The sequence below is a fragment of the Polyodon spathula genome, chromosome 4 (assembly GCF_017654505.1).
Source record: "Polyodon spathula isolate WHYD16114869_AA chromosome 4, ASM1765450v1, whole genome shotgun sequence".
NCBI lineage: Eukaryota > Metazoa > Chordata > Actinopteri > Acipenseriformes > Polyodontidae > Polyodon > Polyodon spathula.
The window spans coordinates 41,224-55,427 of record NC_054537.1 but is presented as its reverse complement, the minus strand read 5'-3'; the positions used below and the strand labels follow the sequence as shown (position 1 = coordinate 55,427).

At 38.8% G+C, this 14,204-nt stretch overlaps 1 protein-coding gene across 1 annotated transcript in view; it reads right to left on the bottom strand.

Annotated features, from left to right (window-relative positions):
• The window catches only part of LOC121314021 (vasoactive intestinal polypeptide receptor-like), an 82,934-nt gene extending 69,195 nt beyond the window's left edge, over positions 1 to 13,739 (bottom strand). Inside the window, exons 1-3 of the mRNA XM_041246781.1 lie at positions 13,217 to 13,739; positions 7,206 to 7,308; positions 4,384 to 4,491 (exon numbers count right to left, since the gene is read on the bottom strand). Coding sequence (XP_041102715.1) covers positions 4,384 to 4,491; positions 7,206 to 7,308; positions 13,217 to 13,273 — 268 coding nt within the window. The 5' untranslated portion in view covers positions 13,274 to 13,739. The remainder of the gene's footprint in view (positions 1 to 4,383; positions 4,492 to 7,205; positions 7,309 to 13,216) is intronic.
• Positions 13,740 to 14,204: the final 465 nt, after the last annotated feature.

Genomic DNA, 14,204 nt, shown 5'->3' with positions numbered 1-14,204 from the left:
TATTTTTTAAATGATACAAGAAATACAAATTACCTTATTGCACTTTGATACTAATGTCCCAGAAGAAAAAGCATACCTATCCTCAAAGCTAATTAGAAGGAGCTGGTGCCTCTATAGACTAGTGTTGACACAAGATGTAAGTAATGAAAGCTGCCCCTTGACTCTACTCTGCTGACATTGGCAAATGGAATGCTAACACTCAATGGTGTTTACCATACTGTGCTTTTAATGCAGGACTGTGTGTAACTCTGATGTCATAGTAACAACGCTTGTTGAAAGTACAAAGCTGTTCTTATGAGACTGGCTGTTTGAAGGATGAAATGGCTGCTGTCCCTCGACAAGACAAGTTGTGTTACTCTATTGTAAAAGCACAGTAAATATTGATCTCGGTAAATTACCAGTAACTCAGACCTTCCACTTTGTGAGTGGAGGAGAGAGACATTTGCATTGGCTTTTTGTTTTCCTTGCATTACATTAGTAATACATTATTTTTAGAGTGATCAGCATTAACAAATTTTATATAAATACAGTACAGTTGATACTGCACAAAAATGTTAAAATTACAATTCTAAATGGTAAGTGTTTACAATGCCATTGTGAAAACAGGCCTACAGACACTGTGCAGAGAAACCTTTTACAAAAACACATTTTATTAATGCTTGAAAACCAAACTACGGCCATGAAAATCCCTTTCTGTAAGAAACAAACTCAGGGCTGGATTTACATAGATCCCTGGGTACTCTGTGAATAGACTCAGGGCTGGATTAACAGAGATCCTTGGGTACTCTGTGAATAAACTCAGGGCTGGATTAACAGAGACCCCTGGGTCCACTGTGAATAGACTCAGGGCTGGATTAACAGAGATCCCTGGGTCCACTGTGAATAGACTCAGGGCTGGATTAACAGAGATCCCTGGGTCCACTGTGAATAGACTCATGGCTGGATTAACAGAGATCCCTGGGTCCACTGTGAATAGACTCAGGGTTGGATTAATAAAGATCCCTGGGTCCGATGTGAATAGACTCAGGGCTGGATTAACAGAGATCCCTGGGTCCACTGTGAATAGACTCAGGGCTGGATTAATAAAGATCCCTGGGTCCACTGTGAATAGACTCAGGGCTGGATTAACAGAGATCCCTGGGTCCGATGTGAATAGACTTAGGGCTGGATTAATAAAGATCCCTGGGTACACTGTGAATAGACTCAGGGCTGGATTAACAGATATCCCTGGGTAGGGGGGTGAATAGATTTAGCCACACACTTCAGGTGAGGGAGAAACTCCATGTTTATATAAAAAAAAGTAGGACAAGTAGTGGGGAAGTTTAGGTGCCTTTGTCTGGTAAAATCATTATCTACGCATGGGCACAAGCTGAAGAAATGAATATGGAACAGCAAGGAGCTTCCTTCAGACCAATCAGCTCAATACACCTTGGGAGCTTGGGTATTACCCAGGGGAACATTATTTTACTTTTTTATTCTGCTTGTTTTAGGTTCATAACCCTTTGTTTAAATAGCCTACTTACAGGAGCAATTCAGTCAAATATAAGAAGGCAATAAGAAATTATTGATTGCAGATTGTCAGTCTACAGAGAAACTGCATATCATATAAATGCATATAACAACTGAAACTACACCCGTTATACTTTTTAATAGATGCCTAATAGATTTATGGGTCTACTTAAATCACGGTAAATTTACATATTTTTCACAGGTAGGTTGAGGAATAAAATTAAGATTTCGTGGATCTGTTTAAACATTAACTAAACCCAAGTAGACAGTATTTCAGAACATTATAAAGCCTAAATATAGTGGTACTTGCTTCCTTACTAAAACAGAGTGCTGGCATTTGTTAAAGGCCATCATGCAGCACCCCCCTGCAGTTGACTTGCCCATACATTGAGACTGCATATTCTGCTTCCACTAAATTGGTATGAATTTAAAAGCAATGCTTTGCCAAGTTATACAGATGTTGAAATTGACTAGAAAGAGCCAAAAAACTTGTTTACCCAAGTGCATCTGGCATACTTTAATAAAGGCAATATATGAAGCACGTTCGTTGTCATGTCATGTGTCCCATCCAATAATTTATTATATTACTACAGAGTCAAGACAAAGAAAACGTAGCTATTCGGGTCTAAAATTTCAACTGCAAAAAAGCAAGCAGCAGGTTGAAGCGAGGTGGCTGTGTTAGATCGCTGTAGTTCTGATTTAACTTGCCGACAGGAATACTTTTTGTCTGCGCTGACTTTCCGGTTTGGTTTCTGAAAGCTGTTTATTTTACGTTCTGTTCAGCAGCCTCTGTAGTAGCCTTTTGTTTAATGTGTGATTCAAAAGCTAAATAGCGATCGATTATATTTTCTCCAAAGACACATTAAGACATGCAAAACAATTACCTCCACCTGCATGTACAGTTTCTTTGGGAAATATCTTGACACGATCAGATGAAATATACTTTGCTTTTTTTACTCTGTCGTCCATTTCTACTATTTTACCTCCAATGCTGAAAAATAGATTTTAGCAGCCTAGATAAAAAAAAAATGCATTACTAACTTTGTCCCACCCCCTGCTGTGCAGTACAGGTCACAGACGCACTGAATTTTCTTTGTAAATGTTACTTGTGGATGTTTTTTGTTTGTTGTGTTTGCATCTCTTGCATTGTGCAGTAGTTTACTTAAACAATGTTTCTTTTTTTCTCTCCATACTTGTTTCACAATTTCCGCGAAATCAACGATAACGCGAATTAGGTAGACCCCTAAATAGAGTAGTAAAATGATGAAGAAATGTGTGCTAGTAAAACCAGGTATAATAATGAAATATAACCCACTGCATGACATTCACAGCACGCAGACTGTAGCCTATTATTCAAAAAGGTAGCGCTAACAAAAGCCAGTTCCATAATCATAATGTTTGCATATTAAGCACTGATTGATCCTGTAATGTTAAATTACATAACTAGCTGCTACCTTTGGACAGTGACAGTGTCCTTTACAATGCATACGCTGTGAAAGCTACCCTACAATACTATAATATATCACAGATTAGATTTCAATTGAGTATGTTAACATACTATAGGTTACCTTATACAAGATCAGAAATTAAGCGGAACAATGATTACACATTCTCGTTCTAGACCAGGTAATACACAGCTTAGTTACTGAGCCTTTCACAGAAAAGTACTCAAAATGCACTTAATACAGTCAGTCTAGCGGGGTTAACTTACAGGAGCAATTCAGTCAAATATAAGGCAATAAGGAATTATCTTGCATTTGTTATGATGTGTTTTAAAATACAATAAAGCAAGAAATGTAGTCAATTTGGCAATAAAACAGTATCCCGATTAGCGATTGTGGAATTAAACGTTAGAATAATAAATCTGAAAACATTGTTCAGTGTTGCTGTTTACCCTCTGCAATGTAGTTTAGCAAATTGTTATTCAAGTGCTACTGGACCTATAAAAATACTAGTAAACTGCTTGTTCCCATGCAGGGGAGCAACAGTTTTGGGTCGTCACTCATTTCAGATTGCAGCAGCCAATGCCTGGAATGATTTTCAACACAAATTCAAATCAGAACGGTTCTTATTGAGGTTACTTTCAGCCATAGGGTCGCCTTATTGCTGACTGACGTGGTTTTACGTGTCTGATTGATGCCGTGTTTTTAAACTCCCTATTTCTCGTGTTTGATGCCGTCTGCTGTGAGGGTGCGAGCCTCTTACCGGCTCGTCGTTGTGAATGGGAATTTGTTCTCAGTCGACTCATCTGGATAAATACGTTTTTATTGATTGATAAGTAAGTAGCTTTTAAATGTATTTAAAAACAAAACAAAACAATTGAAGTTTATTTGTGGGCTCAATTAATTGTTATCATGAGAACCATGGAGAGAAAAAAAAATTGAAAATGTTTTAATCATCCTATTTTTTCGCCTAGTGTGTTAAAAACATGCACCAGTACTCAGAGTACTTGAAACTTGCGGATCGATCCAAGCACAGGGTAATGTTGTATATGACTGACACACTTCACCCAGGGTAATGTTGTATGACTGACACACTTCACCCAGGGTAATGTTGTATATGACTGACACACTTCACCCAGGGTAATGTTGTATATGACTGACACACTTCACCCAGGGTAATGTTGTATATGACTGACACACTTCACCCAGGGTAATGTTGTATATGACTGACACACTTCACCCAGGGTAATGTTGTATGACTGACACACTTCACCCAGGGTAATGTTGTATATGACTGACACACTTCACCCAGGGTAATGTTGTATATAACTGACACACTTCACCCAGGGTAATGTTGTATATGACTGACACACTTCACCCAGGGTAATGTTGTATGACTGACCCACTTCAGTGCTAAACCATTGACACTTACCGTGCATATCTGAGAAAAAGCTGAAGTATGTTGGACATTGCCTCAGAACCATCTCCCCAACCTGGGCTGAGGGCCAGCAGGTAATGTTATCCCACATTCCTCTGCAGCCTACAGAAACAGAGCACAGCATATCATTCAATGAACCTGCTTTGAGGTCTCTTTGAACTATAGGTGATAACGGGACACATACGCAGGGAAGTGAGTGACGGATTGAGCCTTATAGCATCTATGACACCAGCTAACCCCAATTGCTATTTAATTACAATGCTGATTACTGTACAGATATACAGTATGTATAATACAATTCAATTTTACTGACTTAAAGCCAATTTGTTGTTGCCCGGCACCTATCTTTAACGTTTCTGACGAAACTGAAATTACTCTACAATTTGTATCTGTTGTTGTGAAGCAGGATATTAGGAGGTCAGCTTGAAGGAACCACATTCACTCAACATTGCCAGCTGAAGCACAAAGATATGTTGTAAGTAATGATGTAAATGATTTAAAATACTTTGAGAGAGAAAGAGCTGGTAGCTTCATCAGTGCTGACTATGGCTCAAGGAAACATCTGCAAATTATACAGTAATTAGAAAAAGGAAAGATACTTGCTTCAAATAAATAGAGGTAGAAGTAAGAAAGTAATATGCAAAATTAGAATTATTAATAATAATAATGTTGACTTATGCGTGCCTACGGGGTTCCCTGGGGGACTACATTACCAGTACATCCACTTCATGATATGTTGAACAAGGGCTGGTTTCTTCTTTCTATGTATATATCTTTTAAAAGCCTCCTATAAACCCTTAGCAGCTAGTACGATTTGGAATGGAAGCCTAGCTCCCTTAGAGATTGAGGTTAACTGGGATACTATCTGGAATCATTTAGGCTTGGCTTCTAGGAACCCTAATCACCAGATGATTCACTTTAACTTTCTTCATAGGACAGACCTAACCCCTCGAAGACGTTTTCTTATGAGGCTCGCCCCTACTGTTCTCTATGCCCCCAGGGCTCCTTCGGCACTTTTCCACGCATGGTTTGGGAATGCCCAGCCGGAGCTTTATTCTGGGAGCGTGTTTCCTCTACTTGTTCATCTATATTTGGAGGGTAGTTCCTCACACCGCTGTGGTTCTTTTATTGAGCAATGATTCATTTCTTCACTTCTCCACAGCAGAAATGCATTTTGTTGGCTGGCCTCACTGCAGTGAAGAAGATGGGTGTTCTGCGTTGGCAGCCGCCACACTCCCTTCCCTGGTGCCAATGGGTTCTAACATTCCTTAATATCATTTACTTAGAGCTCTCCACCGATCGGATCCATGGTGCCAGGGAATAGACGATTAATGCCTGGAAAGGTATAGCTGATCTTCTTAAGCTGTTTTTAAATCCGGATTGACTGAGATCTCTGGGGTCCTTGTAGGGGGTAACGGGAGGGAGGGAGATAGCCACCCGGGAGGGAGGGGGTAAAGAAAAGAAAATGGGGATCTCATTTGTTCTCTTTTATATATATATTTGTATCTGTATTGTTATTTCTGTATGAGTTCCTGAATAAAAAAAACGAAAAAATAATAAAGTTGACTTAAATAAAAAATCTAATGTTTATCAGAAATACATATTTCAAGGAGTGCAAAAACGTTGCCAACATCTCTAACAGAAAATGTATTTGTGATTTTAAAAAGCCTCTACAGGGTAGTCCAGTGCACATCTTTAAAGACTTTCAACAAACTGATGAGTCATGCAAGAAGATCCTCTTCCTCCTCTAGACATACAAACGCATTACAATTAGTGGACCAGCTTACTGAAAGAAGCGGCTTCTTATTCAACATCTTTCCTGTGCAGATAAGGCAAGACAGACAAAGCAAAGTGTTTTATGAATTGCAAATCAATCTTGCAACACATTTTCTAGTTGTTAGCTTATTCAGAGCACTCGTCTCCTGCATGTTATTGCTTTTCTGCTTGAATTGCAGCAGAATCTAAAAATGTATTTTCTACTTTAGTAGTTAAGATGCAAAAACAATAGGTGCAAAAGGTTTACGTTGCTTTCAAATAAAATTAGTTAAAAAACAGCTTGAATTTTAGCAATGTAGATCTATTTTTCTTTTTTTTGCATTTAAAAAATTTAGTAGTCGCCAATTTTTTTTTAAATCTTTCCCCAATTTAGAATAGCCATTATTTTTAGGATCAGCTCACCGCTCAATGCAGCTCTGGGCAGCTTACAGGCAACCCTGCAGGCATCCAGCCAGACTACCAGGGTCACTGGTGCATGGTGAGTCGAAGACACCCTGGCTGACCTGAACTGTTCTCACCCCCGGTCAGCAGTGGAATAGCCTGGACTCGAATCTGTGACATCCAGGCTACAGGGTGCATCCTGCACTCCATGTGGAGCTACTTTAGCGGATGCGCCACTCAGGAGCCCTTATTGATCTAGTTTTTGACATCTTTAATGTCACAATAACAATAACAATGGGCCAACCATGATTGTAGGCAGGGTATACAAACGAAGGTCCAGTGCACTCCAGATTTGAAATTAGATTTCTTCAGTTTATAGAAGTGTTCTTGTTGCAGGTAGTAAGGTGCAGATTTAAAACTTTCTTCCTGTGCACTGAATCAAATCATAGTTTAAGTTAAAACAACTACATTAATCTGGAACTGAACTAAAAACAAAAATCTAAAGCTGCATGAAATATGCCAGTGGATCTGCAGTGCAGTCGTGCTGCATTAATCTGTGCCAGTGGATCCACAGTGCAGTCATGCTGTATTAATCTGTGCCAGTGGATCTGCAGTACACTGAGCTCTGGAGTGGTCTGACAGTCCAGTAGCATCCTTACCGTAAACAGTGGAAATGTTTTCAGATTCCACATTTCTCACACAGTCCTCTCGTTCCCTCTCAATTTCCAGCATGATGGTACACTCAGGGGGTAAGGTCAGCACCTTTAGGAACAGGTACACAAGATCACACTGTTAGCTATGACTTGTAGTGTGCTTCTTTAACAGGTACAGGTCACACTGTAGCTATGATGTAGTGTGTTTGTAAAAGGAAATGGATACATGGCAACAAATCATAAGAGGCTATGCTTTTGTGTAAAAGTAAAAACAAGTATTTAATTTCAATAGCAATGGCTGTGCAATAACCACACTGATCTACGTGTAGCAGAGGAGAAACCATAGAAAATGGGAAAATCCGGTGTGGAGCATGACAGCCAAAATTGAAATGGTAGAAGTGACAAATGACTGCTGCTTCCAAATGTAATTTGTCAAGGCACCAACTGGGGGGGTGGGGGTGGGGGCATGCCTTGATTTAGTCTTTTCAAATAACAATGACAGAATAACTAAAACAGAGGTCAGAGAACCACTGGCAAAGTCAGACCACAACATGGTCTCATTTGAAGTGCTTTTTAAAACCCAAACAGTAATGGCTAACTAAGGTTTACAATTTTAAAAGGGCAAACTATGAAGGAATGAAACAGAGATTAACAGAAGTAGATTGGAGTAAAAAAGAGAAGGCAGCCACAGGGAAAGGATGTCTATTTTTCAAAAATGTAGTACTAGAGGCGCAAAACAATTACAGCCCAAAAGTAGACAAATCAAAATCTAAAACAAAATGGCCAAAATGGTTTAACAGTTTATATATATATATATATATATATATATATATATATATATATATATATATATATATATATATATATATTTTTTTTTTCTGAGGAAAAAGGCACTTTACAGAGTGTTTATGAGGGACAAAGAACAAAAGTACACAGAAAGAGTACTTGAAAAAGTTAAAAGGCCAAGAGAGAGATAGAAATGAACATTGCCAAGGTGCCTAAAACCAAATTTTAAAAAGTTTTTATAACTTTATCATAAGAGGCAGAAGTATTAACACTAGAACCGCTGGGTTTATGCTACTACCAAGAACCGGCAGCAGTAGTCATTTTGACATGTACATTTTAAAACAACTTCAATATGAAAATGAAATGCAAACTATCAAAACATAAAAGGCTTTGTTTTTTAAATTAGCGTATGTAATGCAGTACATAAAAAAATGAAAACTATAATAAAATAAACATTTCAAAAGAAAATAGTATAACCAGCTGTAAACTGGTTATATGTAGGCCTACATACAGAACTGTAAAATTGAAATCATATAAAAAAGAAAATAACTCTGTTCACATTGTGTAAAGGGAATGCACATTCAGGGAAACATACTTCAAAGTAGCCTCCATATTAGAGCACTGTATCCAGGTTGAGCTGCGTTTCCCTGCCGCTTTGCAGCTTTCTGATCGAATGTTTCTGCCAAAGCTCCATGGCTAGCATCAGAAGATGATATTTTCCCCGGCACATTCATCGTACAAAATGAAGGAATTGGTGGCTGCCATGCCCAGTCCATTGTAAAATACAGCAACTGGACACTGGTGATTGCTTTCACAGAGTACTAAGTTTTGCGCAGACGGTGGAAACTCTCTTCTCGCTTTGTTTACTGTTCCCAACCAGTCTGTTTTTTTTTCCTTCAACTGTTTTGCTAATTACAGTGAAATAAAAATGCCATTGCCAACATTCATCCCTTTTCCTAAGCACGGTTACATCAGCCTAAGTATCACATTGCCACCCAGTCTCTGACCAGCTGGGCGAGTTTCATCTTTGCACAGGTAGGGCTATGGTCCGCTGCCAGGCAAAATTTGATCCCAAATTTGACAGGTTTGTTTGACGTGTATTGTGTCCAGTGACACCGTGCTTTTGTCAGAAACTGCTGTTTGGCCATGTATTGTTTTATGTTTAGCTTGAAACAGGCAATGCTGTTTTCAATAAAGTTGTTCCAAATTCCTGCTGCCAATGCAAATATATCTGTAGTTGCTCTAAAATCAAAATGCAAAAATAAAGATTTCTCAAAAAATTATTTAATAGTAATATTATAAGACAGCAGACTGTGTATGCTCATGTAGACAGCCAGACGGCAGTTCTCCAAGGAACTGATAGGATTACAATAGAGATTTGGGTAACATATCTAGACTTCAAGAGCAATATTTTATTCAAACACCTACTGCTGTAAACTCAGAGGCAGAGATAAGAAACTGTCTTGTACACATATAGAAAATAACATATATTAGGTTATATTGACAATAGAAACATATATTGTAACAAGCCGTCAGAATGACTACTTTTGGCAATTCTAGGTAGAAGTGCTTATAACTTATTTTTGTGATTCTGACTTTCAAACACTGTCAGGATATTTAATATATGTATTTAGGAAAAGTCAAGAACAGACAACCGCGGATCTTTAAGTCAGCATGGTTTCAGCAAGGTATAGTAAGCAAACAAACGTGTTAAATTTGCAGATGACACAAAAATAGGAGGAGTGGCAAACACTGTTGCTGCAGCAAAGGTCATTCAAAATGATATAGACAGAATTCAGAACTGGGCAGACACATAGCAAATGACATTTAATAGAGAAAAGTGTAAGGTACTGCACGCAGGAAATAAAAATGTGCATTATAAATACCAAATGGGAGATACTGAAATTGAAGAAGGAATCTATGAAAAAGACCTAGGACTTGATGTTGATTTATTAATGTCTTCATCTAGACAATCTGGGGAAGCTATAAAAAGGTCAACAAGATGCCATATGCAGATATACGGTTGAAAGTGTTGAATTTAAATCAAGGGAAGAAATGTTAAAACTTTACAATGCATTAGTAAGACCTCATCTAGAATATTGTGCTCAGTTCTGGTCACCACGCTACAAAAAGGATATTGCTGCTCTAGAAAGAGTACAAAGATGAGCGACCTGGGTTTAAAAGGCATGTCATATTCAGAGGCTAAAAGAACTGAATCTATTCTAGAAGGCTACGCAGCGATCCAATTCAAGCATTCAGAATTCTAAAATAGGTATTGCAATGCAATGTATACTGTCCCATCTACTTGGAAACCCTATGGTTTGTGTTGAGAGGTGCAGCTTCAAGGCTATAGTAGCATCACACCATGAACACTGACAGGAAGTCTAATAGCAGACATGAATGCAGAATGCTTTAGATGTCAACTGTGTGCTGAAATTGACATGTCTTTCATTTTAGGTCATTCTGTGTATACTTTTGTGTTACAGAGAATTTACAGACAATGATTGTGGACCAAACAGTCATTTCCTTTTTTTTCTTTTTAGGTAATTTGGAACACTGCAGCGTTAAAGTGTTTAACCTCCAACAAGCTTAGTTGTTTTTGCAGAAACAGGATGATAGTTTTAGAATGTTCAATTACATAACAATCCCTGTGTTGGCAGATCCTGTACAACATTTATAGAAAATTGTTTCAGGAATGTCCTTGACTTATAAAGAGGCTGGTTTCGTAGGTGTGGATCACGAGAAACACACACCTGTTGCAATGAGTGCTCCAGACAGTGCTCAAGGTACTACAATTCATACTGCATTCCTGTATTCAGAGCAGTAAACACTTTCATTTCAAAACGCTATGCTGCTAAACTGATGAAAAGAATACCATACAAGTGAGGTTTCAGCACAGCTTATTGATTTCAAACAGCAGGGATCTGACTACTAACACTGTTTAAATCATAAAAATAGTTGTTCAATTATAGATGTGTCAGCCCTGAGCCACAAAATAATAATCTACATTAATTTTAACATACCTGAACTATGGTTACATTTAAATTCCTAAAGAATATAAAGCATTCGAATAAGTGCAGATGTGCGTGTAAAACTCTTAAATACAGCATTGGAGGCTAGATAACAGTCCTTACATAACACTTACTAAAACCCTGTCCCTACAGGTCAGTGCATATACACTCACACTTACTAAAACCATGTCCCTACAGGTCAATGCATATACTCTCGCACTTACTAAAACCCTGTCCCTACAGGTCAATGCATATACTCTCACACTTACTAAAACCCTGTCCCCACAGGTCAATGCATATACTCTCACACTTACTAAAACCCTGTCCCTACAGGTCAATGCATATACTCTCGCACTTACTAAAACCCTGTCCCTACAGGTCAATGCATATACTCTCGCACTTAATAAAACCCTGTCCCTACAGGTCAATGCATATACTCTCACACTTACTAAAACCATGTCCCTACAGGTCAATGCATATACTCTCGCACTTACTAAAGTAGTAGGCTAGATAACAGTCCTTACATAACACTTACTAAAACCCTGTCCCTACAGGTCAGTGCATATACTCTCACACTTACTAAAACCATGTCCCTACAGGTCAATGCATATACTCTCGCACTTACTAAAACCCTGTCCCTACAGGTCAATGCATATACTCTCACACTTACTAAAACCCTGTCCCCACAGGTCAATGCATATACTCTCACACTTACTAAAACCCTGTCCCTACAGGTCAATGCATATACTCTCGCACTTACTAAAACCCTGTCCCTACAGGTCAATGCATATACTCTCACACTTACTAAAACCCTGTCCCTACAGGTCAATGCATATACTCTCGCACTTACTAAAACCCTGTCCCCACAGGTCAATGCATATACTCTCACACTTACTAAAACCCTGTCCCTACAGGTCAATGCATATACTCTCGCACTTACTAAAACCCTGTCCCTACAGGTCAATGCATATACTCTCGCACTTACTAAAATCCTGTCCCTACAGGTCAATGCATATACTCTCACACTTACTAAAATCCTGTCCCTACAGGTCAATGCATATACTCTCGCACTTACTAAAACCCTGTCCCTACAGGTCAATGCATATATTCTCGCACTTACTAAAACTCTGTCACTACAGGTCAATGCATATACTCTCGCACTTACTAAAACCCTGTCCCTACAGGTCAGTGCATATACTCTCGCACTTACTAAAACCCTGTCACTACAGGTCAATGCATATACTCTCGCACTTACTAAAACCCTGTCCCTACAGGTCAGTGCATATACTCTCGCACTTACTAAAACCCTGTCCCTACAGGTCAATGCATATACTCTCGCACTTACTAAAACTCTGTCCCTACAGGTCAATGCATATACTCTCACACTTACTAAAACCCTGTCCCTACAGGTCAATGCATATACTCTCGCACTTACTAAAACCCTGTCCCTACAGGTCAATGCATATACTCTCGCACTTACTAAAACCCTGTCCCTACAGGTCAATGCTTATACTCTCGCACTTACGGTAGTATACAGGTAACACTGCTGCTCTGACCTAGGCTATTACAGTTGTACATATCTTGGTATAAAAAAAAAAAAACACCAGACTGTTCAATTGCCTATACAAACCACAGCCTTTGTTGCAGTTTGTCATCCTGCGGTAGTTCTGTTTGAGACACGAGCAACGTTTTGTTTCTTCGGGTCTCACAGAATGCAAAAATAACTTCATCACTGGTTAAAGTGAATTTGCATTTGAGTGACTAGAACTCAGAGAAAATCTCCTCGCAGCAGCATTTTTTTTGGTTTTCTTTTTACTAATATAAATTCTACTAGAAGCCCCAGTATCTTTTAGCAAGACAGATTATACTGATATAACATCAAGGCAATCTTGCCTGCAGCCACAAAGACAAGCAGTATTACTACTACGACTATTATTATTATTATTATTATTATTATTAGCAGCAGCAGCAGTAATAATAGTATTCCAGTTACACAAATGACACTTGGCTTGGCATTACTCTAGTCACATTAACATGATTATTGATTACAGCTAAAGCGTCTTTATACAAATTATCGGCTCATTAACTTGTCAATCAGACAAAACAGACAATTTACCAAATATCAAAATGTACATTAGTGTTCGTAAATTACCTAACGATCAAGCTACGTGATGAAGTTATGATACTCAAATAGGAATCAGAAAACACGGAGCTACTCACAGAAGAAAGAAGGTTCTGTAGACTTAGTGCAAGGATCGCAATGTGTGAAGTATCCATTTTCTTTCAGCTTTTAGAATATACTTCTTTGTTCCAGTCGTTTTCAGCACAGTTGGGTTTCCCGTCCAGACTGAGTTTAAAAGGACAAACCAGCAGCTCAGTTCAATATATTTGACAACCAATACCTTCTCGTGTTTGTTTTGGTATGAGTCACATTCTTCAAGGAAGTTGGTCACAAAATAAAGCACGAATCTGTCATCAAGATACTGCGCTCTGTCTCAGTAAGTTCAGTAAATCCTCCGCAGAAGGCTCCCTTCTTCAATCCCCTCTCACTGCACAGACACTGCTCCCGGTAGCCGGCTACTCGGCTCACTAAACACTGGAGCGCTTGTCCCAGTTGAAGGCATGTAACTGTAATGAGAACGCGTTCTCTCCACACCCTGCCAGGAGCCCGTGGGGTGGGACCGGGTGTTCACAGGTGAAGTTCCAGTAGCCACGCGCTGCTAATGCACCTAGAGGGAGACAACCCCGAGCAACAGAAGTAACCGCATATATTCTAAAGAGCTTGTGATCTTAAGAGATTGTACTGTCATGCGCGTCAGTTAATAGGAAATAATGCAACGCCGTAGTCTTTTAGATTTCGAATTGATTTAGCAAAACTAGCCCGCTTATTCTATCATAGCGTGGCTAGGGAGGCACAGTGGGCTCTGTTTGTCAGTGTGTCGGGTTTCCGTTTGTGTAGTCATTTTTCCTAACCTTTCTTTTTACTTCAAGAAAAATTTGTATAATTAAAGTATATCGGGGAGACCGGGCTGGTTTCACGCTTTTTACTCTATTATTTTCCTCAATCTGGTGACATGCTGCGAGGTTCTGTTCCTCGTTATATTGAAGAATAACTCTTCACTTTACAAATTGATTATTTTTTTTTTTTATTATTATTATTTCGGTATAACTTTATTCCAAATATGATATTTAGATGGTTGAAAATGCG